General features: G+C 48.7%; 1 protein-coding gene across 2 annotated transcripts in view; it reads right to left on the bottom strand.

The window, feature by feature from the left end:
• Window positions 1-200: 200 nt before the first annotated feature.
• The window catches only part of SEMA4C (semaphorin 4C), a 68,529-nt gene continuing 43,958 nt past the window's right edge, over window positions 201-24,771 (bottom strand). Inside the window, exons 3-15 of one of the 2 annotated variants that reach the window (XM_084804116.1) lie at window positions 19,981-20,129; window positions 18,025-18,087; window positions 14,834-14,932; window positions 14,615-14,711; window positions 14,180-14,296; window positions 11,860-12,011; window positions 10,664-10,839; window positions 9,532-9,676; window positions 8,380-8,602; window positions 7,291-7,406; window positions 5,288-5,445; window positions 4,399-4,469; window positions 201-2,596 (exon numbers count right to left, since the gene is read on the bottom strand). In XM_084804116.1, coding sequence (XP_084660242.1) covers window positions 1,755-2,596; window positions 4,399-4,469; window positions 5,288-5,445; window positions 7,291-7,406; window positions 8,380-8,602; window positions 9,532-9,676; window positions 10,664-10,839; window positions 11,860-12,011; window positions 14,180-14,296; window positions 14,615-14,711; window positions 14,834-14,932; window positions 18,025-18,087; window positions 19,981-20,129 — 2,408 coding nt within the window. In that variant the 3' untranslated portion in view covers window positions 201-1,754. The remainder of the gene's footprint in view (window positions 2,597-4,398; window positions 4,470-5,287; window positions 5,446-7,290; window positions 7,407-8,379; window positions 8,603-9,531; window positions 9,677-10,663; window positions 10,840-11,859; window positions 12,012-14,179; window positions 14,297-14,614; window positions 14,712-14,833; window positions 14,933-18,024; window positions 18,088-19,980; window positions 20,130-24,771) is intronic. The other variant, XM_084804117.1, reaches the window with a different exon arrangement.

The following is a 24,771-nucleotide window of genomic DNA, read 5'->3' as shown; positions in this document are numbered from 1 at the left end:
ATGTGGTGCGTGAAGAAGTTATAGTCCAACACATCTGGAAGGGTTGCAGTTTAACTCATCTGGAAGGAGCCAGGTTGGAGAAAGCTGTTAAAAACAACAACAAATCCAGAGCTCTCTTGGCCTGAGGAATCTGCATCAGTTACCCAGAATTACCCATTGGTTGGAGAAGGGTGACTAAGACCCAATAATCATGGCACCAAAAACTTCTCGGGGTTTTTTTCCTCTTCATTTTATTAATAATATAAAAATATTCAGATATTTACATCAAATAAATATATTTCAGTAAGAAATAAATTACACAAATTGTTTGGGGACTGGGGGGGGCGGCAGCGGGGGAAGCGCAAGGCATTTTATCAAGAAGCCTCTCTCATTATTTACATAGTCTTTAAAAAACAAGATACAAGGGAAGGAGAGTGAAGTCAGCTGGTGACAGTGGTGTGAAGCATGCAGGGTAAAGAAAGGGTTTGGCTGTGCAGACAGCTTGGCTACCAGGCAGGGCTACAGCCAGGGGGATCTTAGGGGTATCTACACCGCATGCTCCCCACCCCAAAAACGGAGAGTGAAGGAAGCTCAGTTTAGTCACAGCAGTCAGTTATTTTCCAAAAGGGACACATTTCTCTCTCTCTCAATCACGCGCACACACACACACACACTCACTCAGCCCCCAGGGGCAGCGCTACCATGGGCAAGGGAAGTTGGCTTCCTCAGATGGAAAATCTGAGGGGCCATGAACAGGAGGTGAGGAACGGAGGACACAGGCCAACCTGACCTCTGGGGCACAACTTCCTGGGGAGATCTCCTGCGCAGGGCCCACTGAAATGAACGGGAGTATGCAAAGCCTTTAGTGATTTAGCAGGGAGAGTGCAATTTAACCCCAATTCTTGCTTCGCTCACTCTCCCTGGAAGCATCACCTTTCGGCCCACCTCTTTATAAACAGTGCTGTTTTCCAGGGCGAGGCTCTCTCCTGCATTCACGAATGGTCCTCTACCATGAGACAATGCACCAAGGTAATGCAGACCTTCTGCCCAGTTATTGCCAAGGGGGTCTCTCCCGCAGCCCTCCTTGGGCTGCCTTTCCCAACACACATCCTCAAGACGCCTGCCCTTAAAAGAAAGGCCCAGCCCCACACAATCAGGCTCCACTTTGCAGTGTTCCCTCAGGACCCAGGGGGGAGAATTTCTATGCCATCATCCTAGCCACCGGCATTTCATTCAGGGGAAAAAAGCAGGCTCTCAACTAACCTGGCCCAACTATTGCATATGGCTGGTAGTTACTGGTCCGGGATGGGACAGAGGGGAGAAATTGAACAGTACAGAGCCAGTGGCAACTTTGCACTAGGAACTAGGTTCCGCCTTGCCTTTTCCAATGACCTTTCAAGCACTGTCTTTAGTCATGGGCTGTTTCGACCAGAGGTAGGCCTGGATTTGGCCCACCAGTCCGTCTGTCAATGGTTATGTCTCCAGTGAGAACCGACTCACCATCCAAGACAAAAGGTGAATGAAATCACCTCCTACAAAGTCCAGGGGATATCCCCCAGGAAGCACGGCTTAAAACACTGAATGTCTGAGCAGCACGGCAAGAGGGCGTCTTGGCAGTGTATAAAAACCGAGGAGGTTGTTAGAAAAAAGTGTCCAAAGGAAGTCCTTAAATAGGATTTAGAAAAAGTAGTAGTAGTAGTCCCGGCTAGGGGCAGTGATCCTGGCCTTGTTTATGAGGTAGTTGAGTAATTTGCAGGACGAGTCCATGATGTGTCTCATACCGATGACTCTTCAGGGTTGGAGTCGGGCAGCGCTTGGCGCTGTTTGAGCTTCCGGCGCAGCTCCTCAGCAAGGTCGCTGTAGTCTGGGCGCTCCTCAGCGCCCAGGTTGAGGCGGATGTAGCCATTGGAGGAGGAGCCGCGGATGTTGCCCAGGTTGATGCGATTGGGCGAGTGCAGGGGCGGGGACTGAAGCGGCTGGCCAGGGATGCCGTTGGTGGTGGGAGAGGGGGTGGTGCCCCCGTTCTGGCACACAGCGTGGCCTGGGACAATCTTCAGGGAGCCGTCCGAGTAGTAGTAGCTGGCCGGGTCCCAGAGTTTCTCGTCAGAGTCTGAGGTGGTGCTGGGGATGAAAGTGGGACTCTTGGCCTCCTTGGGCGGTTCAATGGGGTAGACCAGGGTGCTCTCAATAGCCTTGGAGCCCTTCTCAAGTTCTTCCTTCAGCCTGCGCCTCAAGGATAACACCACCAGCAGGAGCACCAAGCACACGGCTGACAGAGCGATCACCACCATCCACACCAGGCCCATGTTCTCCAGGGGAGCCCGTGTTTCCAGCGACATGGCTGGGCCAGACACCACGGAGACCACGTAGCTTTCACTCGTCAGTTCGTTGAGCTCCTCCAGCTGGACACACTTGTACATCCCTCCATGCCTCAGACTGACGCCCAAGATGATCAGTGACTGGAGGTGCGAGTCATACAGGACTGAAGTCTGTTCTTCAGGCAAATCCTTGCCATTGAAGGTCCAGAGGGCCTTGGCGAGATTGGAGGTGAGGCGGCACGGTAGCACCAGGTCTGTGCCGACCATCACGGTGATATTCTTGGCAATTACCTTTGTTCCTAGGAAGAGGAAGGAGAGGATAAGCAAAAGATCAACAGGCAGGTCTCCCTACAGTTTACAGAACCCAGGATGTACTTGCTTTCAAAGGCTTTTCTACACAAGGCATTTAGCGTGTGCTCATCATTCCCTACTCACTGTTGTTTACAGATCCTTTAGACCAGGGGTCCCCAACCCCCGGGCCATGGACTGGTACCGGGCTGTGGCCTGTTAGGAACTGGGCAACAGTAGGGGTGTGGGAACCCCCTTTACCTTGGGTCTGCTGGGGGGGGGAGAGGTAATCCGTTCCCCCCCCCCGCCCCGGAATCCTTGCCAGCCCCGGCCGGCTCTGCTCCGCAGTGAGTCTGTGGAGCTGTTGGCTGGCTCCGACTGCTGCCGGACTTCCGGCCGCTGGGACCAGCGGCCGGAAGTCCGCCAGCGAAACCATCCCCCCCCCGGTACGTGGAAAAATTGTCTTCCACGAGACTGGTCCCTGGTGCCAAAAAGGTTGGGGACCGCTGCTTTAGACAACATCATGATCCTCCAGTTTCATTTCTGTGTCTAACCAGCACTTTCAGCGAGATTTTTTAGAGCAGGGAAAATGCGACCTTTAATTGTGAAAGTGAAAGAAACTGCATTTTCCACTTGTGTATTTGTGCTATTACACTATATCACAGTGCCACCCCATGGTTATGTGGTGAAAAAACAGGAAAGGAAGCACTCTTCGTGTAGTACTCAGATCTCAATTCTGTGACGAAGCCAAAGTAGATATAGCAGATTAACAACTGATTAACAGCCTCGTGTAAAAAAGCTCCAAGCAAACTAAAACAGACACACCCTAAAGTCCTGCAAGTAGAAATTATATAACCAAATGAAGTTCAGGGCTCTATATAGTGCAGAATGTGCACACGAGCAGAGCAGGCTGCCCACTTCAGAAGTGGAAGGTGACAGGGATGTACGGGGATGGGACACAGAGCAAGCATGCTCATTCGTGATTTCCCCTTTCCCAGATTGATTAAAGACAGAACTAGAATGCCTGAACAGGGCTTCTGTCACATCTGTATCCTGCCTTTCCCTCCACCCCAAAGAACTTCAAGAGTGGCACACATGGGGTTATCCTATTTTGTCCCCAAAATAACAGTTTTGTGTAGATTTTAACAATGACCGAATATTCTAAGACAGAGAGGAAAAATGGATTGCACCTGGATAAGGACATTGTACAGAGTTCAGTAGAGTTAAAAGGCATATAAATGCAAAACGTTTCGGTGTGACAAACTGGATTATAAACCATAACAAAGTGTATCCCGGGCTATTTAAATGTATGCCACATTGGAATAATAATAATAAAAAATGCTTTCTTTTTATGGGTACTTCTTTACATGACATTATACTCATTTAAAGAAGAAGGTATTCTACAATCCGACTTTTCTCATCCACACAAGGCTAGAAGAAGACCCCACTGTCAACTTGCCCAGTAGATCCCTGACCAAACATTATGTTCTGGATAAAAGGGCTCTTTTGTACCAACATGACCTTCATCAGATTAAATTGGATTGGTTGTTTAGGGGTTTAAGACTAAGAGACTACTGTAGAAATTCGCAAGATAAGACAACCTCCTATCTAACCCTCTTCTCTGAAATGCCCAAACACAATTGCTGAGCCAGCATCTCAAACACATCATTGCCCTGGTAATTTTGTCTTCTTGTTGCAGGACCACAACACCCAAAAAGCACAGGTCTTGCAAAACACACACACACGACCCAGGAAAAGCGAAAGACTGTGTAGCCAAAGGAGTGTTGCCTGGCAATTGCAGTGGAGAACTGACCTGGCCTAGCAGCACGCAAGGGGTTGCACATTGCTGGCTCCACTCCCAAATCTTGGAACAGCACCGAGGTCCTACAAGAACAAAGAGTCAATACATCACAAGGGGCCTGCCACATGAGGAATGGAACAAGGCTAGGGTACAGCCGTCCAGGGCAGAGGCATAAATTAATGGCCGACATGTCAGTCAAATGGTAACTGGACCATAAAACTGAGTTGCACACATTTTACATGCTCTCCTTAGGCAAGCACTGGGTTTGGCGCTCAGAGATCGCAGCTTTGCTTTTTTTTTTTTAAGCACGTTTCTAGACCTCATGGTGACTGGGGGAAAAGTGATTCATCAAAGGTTTGGAAACCACAGAATAGTTGAACGGGACTCCTGAGAGCTGATGCCTCATAGAATCATAGAACAGTAGGGTTGGAAGGGGCCTACAAGGCCATCGAGTCCAACCCCCTGCTCAATGCAGGAATCCAAGTCAGAGCATCCCTGACAGATGGCTGTCCAGCCTCATCTTGAATGCCTCCAGTGTGGGAGAGCCCACTGCCTCCCTAGGGAATTAGTTCCATTGTCATATTGCTCTAACAGGAAGTTTCTCCGGATGTTCAGCCGGAATCTGGCTTCCTGTCACTTGAGCCCATTATTCCGTGTCCTGCACTGTGGGATGATCGAGAAGAGATCCTGGCCTTCCTCTCTGTGACAACCTTTCAAGGACATGAAGAGCGCTATCATATCTCCCCTTAGTCTTCTCTTCTCAAGGCTAAACATGCCCAGCCTCATTGTGCTATCCTTGCACACATGTACATCTAGCTGCCAATTGCTCTCCACTTTTCCCTTCCTTTTCCCCAAACCCACCACACAGCCCCTTGCCAAGTTCAATCAACGCATCTCTTACCCGTCATAAGCATCAATGCGGACACAGCGACTACCATTCCAGGTCCAGGCACAGTAAGGGTCCTTGGCGAGCAGGCAGTCAGAGCAGGAGTGGTACTTGCTGCAGTCAGCCACAGGAAGCTGGATAACTTGGGAGTTGGAGCCAACAAACAGCACCCTCTAGGAATGGAAAGGAAGACTATCAATAGCAGAGTGGCATCTGGAGTCACACCACTTTGCCCCAACCTTAGGGGATTTCTGAAGGTAAAGGTAAAGGTGTCCCCAACCAGTCGTGTCCGACTCTAGGGTGTGGTGCTCATCTCCATTTCTAAGCCGAAGAGCCAGCGCTATCCGAAGACGCTTCCGTGGTCATGTGGCCGGCATGACTGAACACCGAGGTGCACGGAACGCTGTTACCTTTCCCGCCGAAGCGGTACTTATTTATCTACTTGCAATTTCTTGCTTTCGAACTGCTAGGTTGGCAGGAGCTGGGACTGAAGACAGGAGCTCACTCCGTCACACGGCACTCGGGTCTCGAACTGCTGTTCTGCCGACCTTCTGGTCTGCAGTTCAGCATCTTAACCACTAAGCCACCGCGGTCCCAGGGGGACTTCTATACCAGCCTAAAATGCTGCATTTAAAACAGGGCTTCCCGCTTCCGTTTTAAATGAAAGGTCACAACTGATTCCCTTTACATGCGCTTCCTTCTCTGTAGATGGCCATTCCCATAGTGTTATGCTTCCGTGAAGAGGCATTACACAGGCTCCAGGTTCAGCAATCCTTGCTCCTGGGTTCCTGCCCCTTCCCCTCCCCTTGCACATTACTGACACGCGGACAGCCCTCCCACCGATCTCCCCAGGCCCCACCACCCTCTCCCATGCTTTTGGCCAGTCCCTGCCCCTCTGCCGCTCCTCTGCTCTGCACCCCCCCTTGCTGATGCTCTGTTTTGAACAAGCAGGCTGAAAACGCCGTGGAGCCAAAATGGCGCAGGAGCTGAAAGGCTGAACGCCCATCAGACCTTCGTCACCACCTTTGACATCATGACCACGCCCCCAACAACCACACCCAGCGCTTCATTCACGCTAGGGGAGAAATACACGGGGAGCACATGGCACTCCATTTGCACATATCCTGGAAAAATACCCCATTTTTTCCGTTTGGGGAAAACACAGGATAGGTGGGAGGAAATAGCGGAACAATGCCTGGACAATGACGACGTCATGTAATGGACCTGCACAATTCAGTGACTGAGCAACCATGAATGCGCAATAAACTTGAGGTGTAGAGATCCCCTATATCTAAGAATGCCACTGAAAAAGCCACTGCTGCCTCATTCTCTGGACTGCTGTATCCCGCACACCTGCCCCAGGTGCACACATCTCCTGCTAAGTGTGGGGCCACATGGATCTAAGCTTCTATTTGTTTGTTAAACGCCCAAGTTTCTAGCCCTGATGATTACAGAGAAAACCTTAGAAGTAGGTAGGCAGTTTCTGATGCAATCTTAGAAGCCAAAAAGGCACAGGGGCCTCCACAATTCTGTCTTGCTCGGTATGGCTCCACTCCCTCAGCACAAATGCACCTTTCTCTTGTCTGCAGACCATTCCCATTCCACCAGTTCCTTACCCCAAAAGACTCCTTCACAAATTCCTTGATGTCTGAATCTTGAAAACAGAATTAGCTGAAGCAACCAAGTCATCTTAACTTGCATAATTTATTCTCAGTTCTATATGTGTGTGTGTAACTAACACACACACACACACACACCTCTAGCACTGTCCATCATTTGATGCTATCAGGGGTGAGCCCTCTGCCTCCAGTAGGGATTTGGGAAAGGAACATCTCATAACTGGTGCTGGCCACCTCCTGAAATTTCAACCCCCGGACGCGTGGCCTTCCAGATGTTGGACTGTGACTCCCATCATCCTCACTATTGGTTATACTGGCTAAGGCTGATGGCAGCTGCAATCCAACAACATCTGGAAAGCCACCTACGCCCCAGCTCTGCCATATAGGGACCTTCCTTACCTTTTGCAGGGATAACACCAGGCTCTTGACAGGCTGGGCTTGCTCAAATATCTGCAGTTCTTCGATGAGATGGACACCTGAGGGCAGCACCACTGCCTTGTGCAGCCACCCGTTATCTGCAGAAGATCCAAAACAGGGTATGAGGTCAAGATGAGGAACCATCACAGAAAGGAGTCCAGGGGTTATATAAGCCACCCTCCCCCAGCAACAGTCCCAGCTACCACCCAATTTTGATAGGCTTTCCATTTCCCAGTGCTCCTCCTTCTGGGAACCACCCAAGCATCTAAGCTGCAGTTATGTTGCACCCAACCCACTGAGCAATGGCATACACTTGGCATTTGACCCCCCAAATCCAGGAGTAGGTTGCAGCACTCAGCCCACCCACCCCCACTGAGAGAGCTGTCGCATCTGAACACACGAAGCTGTCGCAGGACAAGTCTGAGGGGTGGGCAACCTGGTTCTTTCTAGATGTTTTGGACAACAAGTCCTATAATCCCTGGCCACTGGGCATGCTGGTTGGGGGATGATGGGTGTTGTAGTCCAACCCATCTGGGGGGGTGCCTGGTTGGAGACAGATGACTAATAGCCTTCAATAGACTGATCCTCCAGTTATGTTCCAGTTAGACAACCTTGAAATTTGTTTAGTGTCTCATGGTTGCCCGTTGTAGCCTCAACACACCCAGAGGGCACCAGCTTGGGGAAGGCTGGTCTACTCTGACAGGCAGTGGGCCGGTTCACACGGTCGCAGGGTGGTTAATATTAGGCACGGTGGCTTGTTAACCGCCCTGCGCTTGCTGGTTGCGTGCTGCCTGGATTTGCATAATTACCCTAGCTGGCACAGCTTCTTGTGTCGTCCGAACCTGGCAAGGGTGCCTTGATGGGGTGGGTAACAAACCACCCAGAACCCACGGGCTGTTGTAAGGTTGTGGCTTATTAACCCCCCTGTGATTGTGCAAACCAAGTCATGGCCTCTCTCCAAGGTCTCCAGCAGAAATTCACTGGCACCTTTGCTACCTTTAGTTCCAGACACCGGAATTAAACTGGGACATGTGCCCTGGCAACTGAGCTCTGAGTCTTACTGTCCCGTACCTGTCCCAATGTACAGCACTTTGTAGGGCTTGCCATCCAGGCCGTGAACCCGCTCCACCACCAGCTGGGTGAAGTTGGCATCTTTCTTGACCAGCAGGGGCCGATTGCCTTGTGGCGGCACCACCCTATCCATCAATGGGTGCTTCTTTGCAAAGTTGAGGGTGTTGTCCGGCAGCTCTAGAGAACTGGTAAAACTGTTGTGCCGGTGCCAGTCGGTGATACACTGGAAGGGAAGGAGTATGTGGTCAGAGCTTGAAATGCATTGCCCTAAGGCCCGGCTCTGGAAAAATGCTTTTACATTGACAAGACACAGCCATGAAGTACCTGAAGCAGCAATTAAGAGGAGTGCTTCTGAGGGCATGCAGAGTAAACTTCCCTCACCACTGAGAACAAACAGCCTGCTACGCACGCTTGGGGAAAAGATGCAGAGACTCAAACTCAAGGAGTGCAAGTTTCAAGAAGGTCTGAAACCTGGCACCACATCCCCTTTGTTGATTGACCGCTAGGCGAGGGGATGCTGATTGCCAAGGGGAAAAGGGGGATACACTCATGGGGTATGCACAACAATCAGCCCAATCCTATTGACGCTGGAGTACAAGGATCGAGATAGAAGCAGAGATAGTCCATTTTCCGCCAAAGGACAGATGACCAGCATCTAGGCAGTGTTGGATGCAGCCCCATTAGAGAGCAGCAGGACAGGGGGCACATAAGCTTGGACATACGTACGTACAGGTTCCATGCATCCAAGCCAATTCTGTAACAGCAGGGAAATTTCCACTGGACTGCTCCATCCTGTTCAGAATTTTGTCATAGTGCTGCCAGTTGGCCTATGTCCCTTCCTCAACCTGGCACCACCCAGATGTGTTGGACTGGGAATTATGGGAGATGCAGCCCGACACATCTGGGGGGTGCCAGGTTGGGGAAAACTTGCCTATGCAATGGGGCATGATATACAAGTTTAAAAAGGTGTACACTGGGGAAAATATGGATGCGGTAAAGCAATCTCATGATCACTTCACAAATCCTGGGACTGTTCCAACCTGCATTTAGCAGCAACAGGCTAACAGGAGATAAAAGAGTAACAGGAATATTTCCCCTGTCGTGGACCAGGAGGAAGCAGCACCGAGACCTCTCAGGGTGAGAGGTACTTACAGCTCCAGGACGGGGGACAGGCTCTTGGTCTGAGTATTGCACCCACTTCTGGGCGATCTCGCTGTACTCCTTGTATGGACCTTCAAACACTTTCTGCACATCCAAAATCTGGTATTGGCAGACAGCAGAAACATCAACATCTCCCCTGCAGGAGAAAGAAGCAAATATAGGCGGAGGAAGCAGGATGAGAGACTGCACAGATTGGGAAGATTTTATTGCTGTTAGGGTAGAGTGGGCTGAGGGAACCCAGGAAGCTGCCTTAAACCGAGTCAGACCAATGGGCCATCTAGCCCAGTATTGTCAACACGGACTGGCAGCGGCTCTCCAGGGTTTCAGGCAGGCTTCTTTCCTCACCCTACCTGGAGATGCTGGGGATTGAACCTGGGACCTTCTGCATGCAGAGCAGGTGCCCTACCATGGAGCTGCAGCCACACCCTCCCCAAGGATTTCAAACCACATAGAAGGCTCCACTCTTGGCTCTCATCCCCAGACACCAGTCTACCATCTGTCCCCAGGCCCTTATGGTGCCCTCAAGCCCTGCCAGCTTTATGTCCTGCATTAATGAATGAAAATCCTGCAAGTATTTCTGTCTGCAAGCAAACCACTGGCAAAAAGAAATGGTTCTCCCACCTTCCTTCTGCTTGGCCCAGGAAGAAAGGGGAGGCCCTTTAGGAGTGAATCCAAATTCCAAGCACAGAAAAGTCCAAATCCCCAACCTGTATAAGTCATGCAAATCTGCACACAATTCTCTCATTCTGAATCACTTATTTTGCATAATCTGTTCCTGTTTTGCATAACTTTAGACCGGTTATGCTAGCACCATGGAGGAGTGGGGGGATAATAGGAGATATACAGGACACCGAAGCTGCACCTCCAGCCCTGGAAGTCTTGTTGAAACAGCGCTCTGTGTCTGAGATTTCAGCACCACCTGTTTTCGAGGATATCTTCACAGACTTAAGGGCTAGAAACTCGCTTTTCAAAAAAAAGTGAAAGGGGAGATTCTCAAGGTGCTGAATCCTGTGCCCACTCTCACATCTTGGGCTATTTTTGCACCCCTGCAGCATACCTTTAGCCCTGCCACCCACCCAGCTAGCCCTTGTAGAGCAGAGGACTGTCAGCCCCCTTGCCTTACCAGCGTGCTTGGAAGACCCCAAAAAAGCTGGTCTCGCGCCAGTGATCCCCACTCAGAGTGAAGGTCCCTTGGATCCGGTTGAAATGCAGCTGCTGCTCCGGAATGGAGCACAGCAACCGCGCCTTAAGGAACGTTGTCCAGCGCTTCTGTAAAGTACGGGCGCCACCCACGTCCCCCTGCACAGAAAGAAGAACATTTAGGAAGTGGTGCTTTTGTCCTACATTCCTAACAGCCCCTTCTAGACAACCTGCTGTTATAATATATAATAGCATCAGGACACTTGAAAGAGTAACGTTAAAAAGAGAGAGAGAAAATGAAGTCCCTGCCCCAAGGAGTTTACAAGCTAAGTTTCAACAGAGGGAAACACATCACCCTTATTTGGGCATTAAAAATCCAGCTTACCTCAATATGTGAGTGGAGCCACACCAGGTGGCCCCCGCCCGCCACGTAACCCCACCCCCAATGTCATGCATGTGACTCCTCCCCTCTTGCCAGCCCCATTTGGAGGGGAGGGTCCTACAGTTGTACACACAGAAGCCAGAGGAGGGCACATCATGTGCACAACTTTGCAGTGGGGTTGCACAGCACAACCCCACCTGCATGTTGAGGGAAGCCAGATTTTAAATACCCAAATAGGGCAATGTGACTCCCTCTGTTGAAACTTAACTTGTAAGTTCCTTGGGGCAGGGACTTCACTCTCACTCCCCCCCCCACACACACAAGCAGTTCCCAGGGAATTATGGGAGATGCAGTCCAACACGTCTGGAGGGTGCCAGGCTGGGGAATGCTTGCCTATGCCATGGAGCATGATATATAAGCTTAACCCATCCAGATAGCCGTTTAGTAAGCTGCAGCGGCAAAGTGTCCCTTCAGACCATTCTCGGGCTTGAGGTGTCCCTCGCCTGGCCTCATACCAGGGCTGCCTCTGTTTCTGGAAGCGCACTGAGCCTTCAGGACCACCGCCAGGACCAGTGGGCGTACGCCTGTGAATGCCAGTTGCTGGGGAACAGTGGCAGGAGAGGGCTGTTTACCCTCATGTCCTTTTTGTGGTTTTAGCAGGAGCATCTGGTTGGCAACTGTGGGACCCGGATACTGGAATAGACAGGACTTCGTATGTTCTTATGTGGGCTGCTCAGAATATCAGCACAGAGCTGCCTCTGTCTCCTAATATGGGAGCTGCAAGAACTCACGCCTACCTTGCAAACTCTAGCCACACGAGCCACCACCCGGTCAATGTCACACTCAAACTCCACAGCCCGCTCGCTGAAGAAGAAGTAGACCTTGTCATCATCGCCTTTGTCGCTGCCTTTACTCTCCTGGACAAATGCTGAACCCACAAAGTGGGGTTCTACAGAGAGGAAAGGGACCAGGATGAATTGCTAGGACTGGAGCCAGAACACAGCCTGCTCACTGTCCGAGTCCCCACCAAACACGTGTGCACAGACACTCCTGGCCTATAATATACACTGGAATTCATCGCCCATGGGGGCCTCCCCCTTTCTCTTGCCTTAACTATTTCATAAAATGAAGGAGCTGTGCACAACACACCCATCTTAGGCCGCCTTGAGTCCCAGTATTGGGAAAAAGGCGGGATATAAATACATATAATAAATAATAAATAATAATTCACTTCCTCCTCTTTCTTGGTGTTAGACCCATTTTCCCCACAGCTTCTCTGGAGCCAGTGTAGCAAATTGGATAAGAGTGTGGGACTTTAGCTGGGTTCAAATCCCCACTCAGAGATGAAGCATATCAACAGCCTGGCTACATGTGACATTCCCCTCTGCTATTGGAAATTCTGAAGACTCCCACAGCAAGGGGCTGAGGAAACTGGAGGGAACAGAAATTGCACCCATTGGCTGCCTTCGTCTGTCCTCTATCTCCCCTTCTCTCTCTTCTTGGTAGCTAATTTCCCCCTGCTCTTTCCTCTCCCAACTCCTAGGAAAAAGTAGCTGCCAAGAAGAGAGATAAAGGGATATAAATGACAGGCTGAGAAAGGCACTCACTGTGTGCAGTTTCTATCCTCTTATGCTTTTTCCAACTGTTGGGGGGAAGGGGAAGAAGGCTGCCAGAATTCTCAAAAGGCAGAGTCACACGGTGGGTAAAGATAACATGGTAACATCTAGCTAGGCTTTGAAAAAGGGTGAGTAAAGGGAGACATGATAAGAGGTATACACAATTATGCATGGTGTGGAGAAAGTGGATAGAGAGAAGCTTTCCCCCCCTTCTCATAATACTAGAACTGAATGGGGTCATCCCATGAAGCTGATTGGTGGGAGATTCAGGACAGATAAAAGGAAATACTTCTTCACAAAGCGCGTAGTTAAACTATAGAATTCGCTACCACAGGATGTAGTGATGGCCACCAATTTGGATGGCTTTAAAAGAGGGTTGGACACATTCCTGGAGGAGAAGGCTATCAATGGCTACTAGTCCTGATGGCTATTTTCTACCTCCAATACCAGAGGCAGTGAGCCTATGTACACTAGTTGCTGGGGAACATTGGTGCTACTGCGCTCATGTCCTGCTTGTTGGTTTCCCAGGGGCAGCTGGCTGGCTGGCCACTGTGTGAACAGAATGCTGGACGACATAGACCCTTGGTCTGATCCAGCAGGCCTCTTCTGGTGTTCTGATGATTATGGGCTTCTCACTCAGTCCCTTCCACCTTTTCAGTGTATGCTTATGGATGGGATGGGAGAACCATAGATCAGCGATAGCAGGTTCAATCTTTGGCATCTCCAGTTCAAACTGGGGTGTTGAACCTCTTTCAGCCTGATGACATTTTGGAGCAGCTCTCAGGGGCTACATTCTAGTGGAGGGTGGGCCCAAAGGCAAAAGGGAGCAGGGCTGAAACACCAAAAACACCAGCGTATTTTGGCCCAAAGTTTCTACTGCCAGTATCTAATCCTTAGCAGAAGCATTTCAATGGAGAACAGCACAAAAGCTGGGAAACTACTAAATGGTTGGTGGTTGGGGAAAGGGGGTGGGACCTAGGGAAGCTGTGTGGCCACTTGGCCTGACATTCTGCACTCCTAAGTTAAAGGGATCAGGGGGCAGCTGATGTGAAAGACCTCTGCCGGACAGTCTGGACAGCCAGTGTCCATGGGGGTGGGCCATACCTATCTAGATGGACAAATACACAGTGGAGGCTGGTGGCTCCGATGTCTGATGTCAATGGCGCGGCGGATCTGCTCTGAGTTTCAGTCAAAACTCTGAAGGAGCAATCCAAGATGCTTTGCACTGACGCTTCACACCTTGAATACCTCCTTCAGAGTTCTGACTGAAACATGGAGCGGATTCACTGACACTGGAGCCACCAACCTACTCCAAACTAAATAATTCAGTGCAAAACACATACTGCTTGTATATACTTTGTCTATGCTGCACCTGCAGTTATCATGGACCTCTCCTTGGAACCCATCACGGAAAATATGCACTCATAAGGAGCAACGATGCACTAACGAGCAGAGGAGCCCAAACTGGAGAACCCTCTCCCTGCTTCCCGTCGCAGCTCACCGTTGAGCCAAGTGTGCAGAAGCTCAGTTTTGACAGAATACTGAGGGCCCAGGTTGCGCAGGATCACAGACTCGGTGCCCAGAAAATTGCTGAGTGTTGCTGAATACAACTCTTCCTCTTAAAAGGGACAGAAGAGAAAACATTAGCCTCGCTTGTGGGAGCCCTGAGGACCAGGCTATAAATAAGGAGAACAGGCTTGCTTAACACCACTTACCTGGTCACCTGTGGTGAGTATAAAGTTGCCTACAGGCAACCAGGCAGGAAAAGCTTTGCAGCAGCTGGTTCTTTCCCTCACCCCCAGATGTTCTCCTGCACAGTTCATTTAAATGAGCCATGCATAGGAGAAATTCCTACTGGGACAACTAGCAACTGCTCTCCCACCACTTGCATCTTCCACTTCTGGCTCAAGAATGAGGCAGCCCGGATGTCACTTACCGACAATGAGGCCAGTGTATCCTTTGGCTGGGTCGTAGGGGCACTTCCCCCTTCCATCTTCAAAGGAAAGCCTGTCCAAGGAGAAGGTGGCCAGGTCCTGAAAAGCATTCCAGGAAAGAGGGGGTGATTATGGGACTGAACTAGTCGCCACCAATAATTATGCTGAGGAGATGTGCTCAAACGTATTTCATGAACAAGAAAGCTCCCTGCCATACTCACAATGTAGGCGCACTTGGGCTGGAAGGCATATGTGCCACAGGTGTACATGTGAGAGCTATTGTAGCTCTGCAGGAAACTGACGTAGTTGAAACAATCAGTCTGGGGGGAAAAGAAGTGGGTTGTTAGCAAGTTTCCAAACATGCCCAAAGTGGCTTCTATTTGCATCGGTCACACACATAATTCAGCATCCCAAGAACCTTGGCTTTCTTTAAAATCAGGTTTCTAGTCCTCAAGCCTGGTAAGATCAGCTTCCAGTAGCAAGACCTCAGAGGGAGGATAAAAGAAGATATTCAGCAATCAGAGGACAGGCCTCAGTGTCCCACGGAGCTCTTTCCCCACACCCCCAAATGACTAACAAAAACAAAAAATACAATTATGCAAAACATGCCAAGATGTATATTTTATGTAAATGCAGTATAAGTCACAGAGTTCAACTTTTCTTGGTGTAGAACACATAGGCAAAGTGGCTACAGTCACATGGAACAATATGGCAGAATTCTGGCTTACAGTGACTGTGCCGCATGCCTGTTTGCTCCCACTTTACACTTGCCCACTAGTGTGACTGCCAAACAAACCAGGGGTGTGTTTCCACGCTACCAGCTTCATCTGGCTTGCAACTTCGTTGCGCTGTTTCCCCAACTGCATCTGCTCCTTTTCCAGTTTCTACAGTGCTTAAAGTCCAGGCTCTACTCCCCTTAATGGCAATCTCGGGAACAAGCCTCATTGACCACAACGGGAGCTACTTCTGAGTAGATTTCCCAGACGTATGCCTGAGTCTGCCCACTTTTTCCCCTTTCCCTCTAATACGCATACCCTCCATGTCAGTATCTTGCTATCACTTCATCACTCTATCGCAAAATAGCACTAACACGCATTTGCACAATGGCGCTATTGCACACTAGCGCATTAGTCCAGGGGTGCCTGCTGACTCCTGCTGAGGTCAAGGAGGCTTGTTCTGGAGAATGCAGCATTGTGCAATTACGCTATCGCGCGATAGCGCAAATGCATGTTAGTGCTATTTCGTGATTGAGTGATACAGAGTCATAGGCAGATACTGACATAGAGGGTATGCGTATTGGTGGAAGACAACCTGAGATAAACCTGATTTCCTGACTGTAGTGGGAGTACTTGCTTGCCCGCGATATGAAACTTCCAGAAAGTTTCATATCGCGCAAGTAATATGAATGGCAAGTATGGCTATGAAACTTCCGGAAAACAGACAGAGGGAAAGGGTTGGGTCACTGAGGTCATGGGCAAGTGAGTGACACAGCCACAAGGCTTGGGCTACAGGCCCCACTGGCAGGACTACGATGCCGAACGCAGTGCGGTTGTGGAAACAGGTCAGTAACGGAGCCGACGTAAGCTGGAATAATCGGACTATAACCAGTCTCAGAAGAAGTGGTTTTTCTGTGATAAAATGCGGGGCTGGTGCTGAATGGCCACAACGTCATGGAAACACAGAGACCTCTCCGCGCAGCCAGGCTGGAATAAATCACTGGTGGAAACACAGCCCAGGAACAGTTTAGAGCTTGCTTGCTTGCTTGCTTGCTTGCTTGCTTTTAGATGAAGCATGTATAAGATGCAGCAAGTATAAGCTTAGAAGAGGCATTCCTGCTTCTCTCACACACAGACAAGTGGGTGATGCCTCTTCTAAGAGAGTGCTTTGCCATCAACTGGCAAAGCATGGTATGAAAAGTAATTAAAAAAAACAACAGCTGTCTGATTAATTGGGGGCAGCCTTATTGTTGATCAATACATTTTAAAATCTATTCACCAACTGAACACTGAAGCTCTAGCAAAACTTATTTAGACATTGACTGCTGAGGTAGGAAGAGTGATAGGCAGTTACCAAGTCCTCCCCACCACCCCACCCTGCAAGACAGCCGGAGAAGAGTGCATCAGTGTAGAAGAAAGGCAAAGTCCTGGAAACACTCCCCTCCCCCTGGAAACTCCAGGGCCCACATAAGTCTGCCGCTGTGCCAGCTTCCCAGACCCAGTTCAGTGAGCATTCATGTTTGTCAGCAAAGTTTGCAGGGAAGATGGAATGCAAACAGAGCAGAGGGAAACTTAAACACTGCCACTGGCCTGCTGGCTTGGCAGGAAGAGGCAAGAAACTCTAATGACTAGAACTAGAACTCAGCAGTGTTTCCATGGGCAGGAGGGGGCAATGCAATGAAAAGGGGGAGACATCAGACAGGCACAAAGCTCTTGCATGCCAGAGTTGCTCTCGCTCTCTGCCACTCTGCTGAGTGCCTGGGTGGTCAGAGGAAAAGGGACTGAAGCACCTACCATTCCTGGGCCAGAGTAGCATAAAGCCTAAGACAGTTGAGCTATGAATCAGGAAGCCCCCAGTTCAAATCTCACTTCTGTCATCAACTCACTTAGGGAAATCTCTCCCTCTCCCTCTCTCTCAATTTCCCTCAACTTGCATGTACACTATGGGACACTTTGAATGCTTCCCCAGTCAGAGTTTTATTGGGAGAAGGCAGAAGGGCTTCAAAGCAGTCCCTAAGCAAAGCAACAGAGACATTTGTTTTAAAGAGCTGCCCCCAAGAAAATGGAGGGGAGGGAAGCCCACTCCTGTGGGAGACACTTGGGATAAGAGAATCCCTCCCCTGGGGGGAGGGGGTTAGACCATCCCCACTTTTCTTGGGGGCAGCTCATCAAAACAGCAGTCTAGCAAAGCAATGAATCCCCCCCCCCCGTTGTTTTGCCTAGGGGGTTGCCCCTAATAAAACTGCTCAGATTTTCTTGGAAAATTATCTGAGTTCTTTCTGATGTTGGGGTGGGGAGGGAAACCTTGATCATTTCTGCATTAATTCAAAGTGAACAAGGTAGAGCTAACCCATCTCTACTCTGTATAGAACAGTATTCACTCACTCTTATGGGAAGAAGTACAAGGTTGCATCAGGGGGCAACCATGGCACATCTCTTGTCCCCTGCCCAAACCACAAAGAAGCAAGACTGTTACTTATCATCATAGTCTCAACCTGAGCCCTGTTTCTTGGTCACCCAGGACACTGGCTTTGAGAGAGAGATGATGACCATGACAAAGAATTTGGTAGTCTTATGACGGTAATAAACGATTACATGACAAAGAATAAAAACCATGAGTAAAAAAAACAAGTTAAAAAACACACGCGAGTAAAATCAAGAACAAAAAACACACGCTCCAGTGTCACGTGGCTTACCTGATTACTTTTGCCCTTCTGAATACACTCTGCTTTCTTCTCTGCTGGAGCTTCCCAGAGGATCTGCAAAGAACGGTTATTATTCTTAATCATCATATGATCATCACATTTTGATGTCTACTCCACCCTGTCACAAAGGCCCTGGGTGTTTTATGGTACAATAAGAAAGCCACACAGTCATGGGATAGTACACAGTACTATGAGAATGTTTAAAAATAAAATGTAGGCGCATTCAGTGCTCACAGAAACACAAGATTAAAAAGCTGAGGCAAAAAGCCACAACACACGCTGAAAACCTAGCTCATGGGTCCAAGCAGTCCCCCTTCCCCTTTCTCAAAAGAAGCCCTCACCCGCACCACCCAAGCTCATACTGCCTGTCCGTCCCCCGACCTCCATCCCACTCAGGCTCGGCTGAAGACAATTTTAGTGCCTGCATTCGAAAAATCCAAGTGGCTCCTTCCCGTCCATTTATAAATAGATGGTAGCACTCTTGCATAGCTCCTGTTCATTTCAAGAGGGCTTGAGCAAGAGAAATGACCCGCTGGATTGCGCCCCATAAGTCAGGTCTGTTTGTTTCTCGCTGTGCGACACCTTAGTTGGAGACACCAGAGCAGACACCAGAAGGCCACCAAAAAAGAGGACAAAAGAAAGACACAGATTGGCATACATTTTGCATCTTTCATAAAGAGAGATGCAAGTTTAGAAAGAATTGCTATAATTTAAATAGTAGTACAATACATCTCACTATAGTAGAAAGGTGAGATGTGTGCCTGCTCAGTGTGCTGTCCAGGTGCTAAATACTGGTAGGAACTCCAAGGCCCCTGCTGCTCTCCCTTCTTAGGGTTCTTTATCTTTAAACTGGACTTGGGACTGGATAACCCTTCAAACAGAGGACACATTCAAAATAGAAGACTGTCATCAGACAGCCCCTCAAATAGAGGTTGTTGTTGTTGTTCAATCGTTCAGTCGTGTCCAACTCTTCGTGACCCCATGGACCACAGCACACCAGGCCTTCCTGTCCTCCGCTCTCTCCCGGAGCGTGCTCAAGTCCATATTCATTGCATCAGTGATGCTATCTAGCCATCTCATCCTCTGCCGTCCCCTTCTCCTTTTGCCTTCAGTCTTTCCCAGCATCAGGGACTTTTCCAGAGAGTTTTCTCTTCGCATTAGGTGGCCAAAATATTGGAGCTTCAGCTTCAGGATCTGTCCTTCCAAGGAGCACTCAGGGTTGATTTCCTTTAGGATGGACTGATTTGACCTCCTTGCAGTCCAGGGGACTCATAAGAGTCTTCTCCAGCACCACAGTTCGAAAGCATCAATTCTTCAGCGCTCAGCCTTCCTTATAGCCCAGCTCTCACAGCCATACATTACTAATGGGAAAACCATAGCTTTGATTATGCGGACCTTTGTCGGCAAGGTGATGTCTCTGCTTCTTACGATGCTGCCTAGGTTTGCCATAGCTTTCCTCCCAAGAAGCAAGCGTCTTTTAATTTCATGGCTACAGTCACCGTCTGCGGTGATCTTGGAGCCCAAGAAAATAAAATCTGTCACTGCTTCCATTTCTTCCCCTTCTATATGCCAGGAAGTAATGGGGCCAGATGCCATGATCTTAGTTTTTTTAATGTTGAGTTTCAAACCAGCTTTTGCACTCTCCTCTTTCACCCTCAACAAGAGGCTCTTTAGATCCTCTTCGCTTTCTGCCATTACTCAAACAGAGGACTGTCCTCTAAAATAGGGCACATGGTCACCAGGTAAGGCCTTGCTGCTAGCTCCTCCTCTTAATTGGGCATTGGCCTACCAATGACTCTTAGCCACGACTGCTAAACTGAGCCTCTATGCGTATAGGTGGCAAACCTCTGAATACCAGTTACTGGAAACCAATGGCAGGAAAGACCTATTTGCCTTCATGCCCAGAACCCAACTGTGCTCAACCACCAAACCCACTCTTTAACTCACCGCTTCCTCAAGCTCCATGCTGCTGGTGCTGAGGGCAAAAATGGCTTCTCGAGCCCCCACGTAGAGCAACCCTTTGGGGTCGGCTAATGTCAGCGTTGTATAGTTGGACACTCCTGCCTTGGAGAAACGCTTTGTCACTCCTTTCAGTTCTGCAAGGGAAAGGCAGACAAAGTTAAGAGGATGGACTGGGGGAAACAAAATTTTATTCATTTAGTACATTTCTATACTGCCCAAGAGCCAAAGCTCTCTTGCCTCCCAGGCTTAGCACCATGGAATCACACAGACCAGATAATGGGTTTGATTTTGTTTGTTGCAGGAGAACCTGTAAGTGGCTACTTTCAGTCCAGGCAACAAGTGCTGCTGTTGATAGTAACTCACTGGATCCACATCAGGTGTTATTCTCTGGGTGCCCCTGCCATCAGAGATGAGGCAGATGGTGAGAAGAGATAGGACCTTTTTGGTGGTAGTGCCTTGCTCGTTAGAATACCACTCCCTTCCCAGGGAGGTCTACTTGGTGACTTCTTTGTTACGTTTTAGGGATCTGGTGGCTAAGACTTTGGGGAGCTTCTTTTATCTGCCAAAAACATTTGCATAGATAGATTTTATGTTCATTGTTAGTCACTCTGGAAATTTGTTTACAAGTTTAAAATCAGGGATATGAATCTAACTCAATCAATAATAAATATTTATTTCACTTTTGAAGCTAGCAAACTAGCTAGCAACTATCCCCCATATTTTTCCGGAGTGTCGATACATGCGTAAATACCATGGGTCCTTACCGGTTAGTGCATGGGCGACATCACTTCCAGGCACATCACTATTCACTCCGCTGCATGGCCATGCTATTCTGAGAAGCACAAACTACTACCTTGCCTTTCCTCTCTCATTTCCCCACCCCACCCCCAGAAGCTGTGCGCTCATACACATCAGCACCCGAGCATACGTCTCCAGAGGAAAAGAAAATTAAAATAATAGCAGCAGCAATCCTTGAATAGCAATTTTCCCCAGCAGCAAGAACAGTGCTGCCCACTTCCATTCTGTTGGTTTGCTGCAGAAGGCAAGTACTTATACAGTGTTCTAGCCCTCTACAGTGTTTCTACCATGAAAGGTACCACTGGTCTGGAAGTACTGCAGGACTGCCCAGGTTCTCTTTTAGTCTAATAATTCTACTGCAATTCTCCAGAGCAGGATGAAAACCAGACAGTGCTGGGGGGAAAAAAAAGGAATGTATATAGAACAAAGCTTTCTCAGGCATACAAACCCTGCTTCAGTGTCTCCGATTTCTGTTTGGGTGGAACTGCATTTATTTTGTAAATGTACATTCAAGTCAGCGGCTTCCGACTCAAGACTTGGCAACCCAGAATAAATTGTGCTCTTAAAATAATTAAACCTTGTAAGGCACTCTCCATTTCAAAATACAAAACTGGCCCAGACAGAAGGAAACGTGAATTCTCTCCATGTCATTCTTAAGGTCACAAGGAGAGACCCACAAAACTCTGTAGGGTTTCTTGTTGTCCACATGGATACATCAGAAGCATCACAAATAAACGTATCAACGACATCCCAGTTTAAAAAACACAGAAGGAATACAATAGAAATATATAAAGGAATTGGTTAGAATGAAAACAGCAGCCAGGTTTGCACAAAATACTGGTTCATGGGTTATTTAACTAATGAATTGGCGGGGTTGTGTCGGAGTGAGCGAGCACACTGCTTCCGCTTTGCGTTCATTTTCATCAATGTCTTGTTCCTGTGTTGCTTGAAGCAACGTGTAAACCTGGAACTCTGGGTGGTTGAGGAACAAACCATGGGTCCAAACTTTGGGTTGTTTGCCCCTCCGGGTTCGCATGTTGCATGAAGCAAGATGCAAAGCGGAAGTGTCAAGTGGGTGGGAGACATCTCTCTTGCTGCCATGCAGTACCAAAAACCCATAGGGTGTTATTACATGCGAACCAGGCATGAGAATACAGGAGAAGCCTGAAATGGCAGCAGTTGAGATGATGGACAGCTTTTCATTACAGCCAGGGCATGTGCAGCCTGCACTATAAACATCAATGTCATGAGAATGAAATATGGGATCCTGTGGTCTCCTCTGTAAGAAATCATCTATCTATTCCTCGAGATAATGTTGAATGGCCTACTTCTGTATAAACAATGGGTTTTTTCTTTTATTTCTAACTGCTATAAACCATATTGGCCATATTTTGTAAATGTCTATGTCTTCTCGATATATGGTTTTTGCAATTTCCCACTTTTTCAGCTTTGAAACAAAATGTTTGAAAGAAAGTGTGGTTATGCAACTAAGCCTGGGTGCTCAAATGGTTCTGGCAAACCATGATTTACAGATCGGGAGCTAATTTCAGGAAAAATATCCTTGGCTCCCCCTCCCTTCTCTTCTCACTGACCTGGATTGCATGTCACGCTAAGCCATCATGTGTTGTCACCATGGATGGTTGCAGGGTAGCTTAGTGTGATGTCTGAATCTGGCAGCTTTCCCATTGTGAATTGTTTTTCACAAACAAGCCACCCTGAGAACCTGTGGCTTTTAGTAGGGTTGTTTAGGGTGGCTTGTTTTCAGGATAGCTTTTCATGACATCTAAACCCGGGAGAATCGCTTCAGGGTGGGTTGGTTAAAACGGCGAGAGAGCCTGCCTGGCAACAGCAGCAAAAAAGCCTGCCCGCCACTCCTCATGATCTCACTAACAATATCCCCTCTCTACTTCACCTTGAAATGAAAGTCGTCAGTTTACTCCTCAACTTCATCACCTCCCTAGACAACAACACCTTTCTTTTCCACCTTTGGGAAGATTTGTGCAAATTTAATGTTATTTTTTCACCTTTGGGGAGATTTGCGTAAATTTAATCTCATTTTTTAACTTTCAGGGAGATTTGCGCAAATCTGGTAAAGCGCAGTAACTACTCCAGTTTAGCACAGTAAACTACTACAGAATACCTCTACTCTTCTAATGAGTGCAAATGCTGTAAAGGTTGTGCTGTAAAGGCCCGTAGCATACGTGCCAGGAGTGGGTGCAAGGACTAAGGGGGAAACAAGCTCTGGCAAGCCTCAGAGTACCTGATCGTCTGTTGGGAGTAATGTGGGTTAGCGAGTGAACATCCAACCCACCGTAACTTATTCTCAAGGTGGCTTATTGTGATGTGCAAACTCGCCCAATGTTAACCTAACCATGGCTCCTTTAAAATAACTGCAACTCACTTTTAGAAAACCATGGTTTCAGATTATGCTGTTCCTGTAACTCAAGCGACATGCGGGCCACTCATGTTTGCCAGATTCCAAGGAATTAAACACTTGGCACGACGTGGAAGGATTACTTAATGGGCTGGAAAGATCTCCTAACCCCTCTGGGCTTGGCTGAAAGGCACAACAGACTCTTGGGAGCAGAGGGGCTACCCGGTCAAAAAGCTTTAAAGCCATCAGAGGGGAGGAAAATCACAGCTCTGTATTAGGGGATTAAGGCCTTGGGGCAATCTTTTGTCCATATGCAGGGCATGCTGGATCTGAGCTTTAGCCCCCAGGTGACAGGAAGGCCAGAGGGTTCTGAGAAAGACAGCAGCACGATGGAGCCCCATGGCTTCCCTCTGTTTTGGAGGGCAATCCTGCCAGCCTCCGTTAACAGCATGATCCTCCAGGGATGTCTCTGTGCTACACTAGCACAGGGAAGGTCAATCCCAAACTGCTTCCCTTCCCCTGCTCAGTGATTAGCAAATCAGTCTCTCTATAAGCCATCGGAAGCTATGGAGCCAGGAGTGGGGTGGGGGGGTGGGGAACCGGCTGTTTTCATGGCAAAGCAGAATGAAGCAGCCTCTGTTAGATCACTAGATGATATCATACAGAGTTCAACACAGAGACCGATAAGCTGGAGATCCAAAAAAGAAAGGGAGGCAGGGGGTTTGGGGCAGGCCAGGAATTTATTTACAGACCTCATTTTTCCATCAAGCTTTCCCAAGCAGATGTGTTGGACTACAACTCCAGTTATCCCCAGCCTGCATGATGGGAGTTGTAGTCCAACACACCAGGAGGGTGCCAGGTTGGGGAAAGCTGGACTAGTCTATTAGCCAGGATAGCAAAGTAAAAGCTCCACGCTCAGAGGCAGTGTGCTGGAGACAACCAACTGGGGGTGGGAAGCAATTGCCTTCCTGCACTGTTTCTGGGCTCCCGGGGGCATCTGGCTGCCTACTGCTGGAAACAGAATACTGGGCTACATAGATCTAAGGTCTGATCCAGCAGGTCAGTTCTTAGGTTAAAACAGAGGAGATCAGATGGGAGGGGCATGTATTCTGCAGGGGATTCTGAACAATGATCTAGGGCAGGGGTGTTCAGAAAGCAGATCTCCAGATGTTTTGGACATCTACTCCCAGCATTCCTGATCACTGGCCATGCTGGCAAGGGCTTCTGGGAGTTGAAGTCCAAAACATTTGGAGATCTACCTTCTGCCTGCCCCTGATCTAGGGCAGGGTCAGACAGAAAGTAGATTGGGATTTACTTGTAGATTTCCAGGTGATTGGCAATAGATCAGCAAGGGTTTCCAGCTCCCAATGATTTAACAATAAAGACAACAACAAAAAGCCACACACACACACACCACCACCAAATGAGGCTGCCGAAATCAAGAACGCTCAGTGGAAAATAGGAGCAGATTTGAGTGTGCAAGCTCCAATTCCGCTACTGAAAATAAATTTGTGAGCTGGGTCTGTGCTCAGAGATCTTATGTCTGGCTTTTTCAGCTACTATTGTGCCTGGCTCTGGTTCGTGGACCTCAGGGTTCTAGCAGA

This window comes from Heloderma suspectum, chromosome 6, assembly GCF_057233095.1.
Source record: "Heloderma suspectum isolate Gila_16-S chromosome 6, 16-S_ref, whole genome shotgun sequence".
In the NCBI taxonomy this organism is placed as follows: Eukaryota; Metazoa; Chordata; class Lepidosauria; order Squamata; family Helodermatidae; genus Heloderma; species Heloderma suspectum.
Note: the sequence above shows the minus strand (reverse complement) of the source record. Positions and strands in the feature narration are given on the sequence as shown.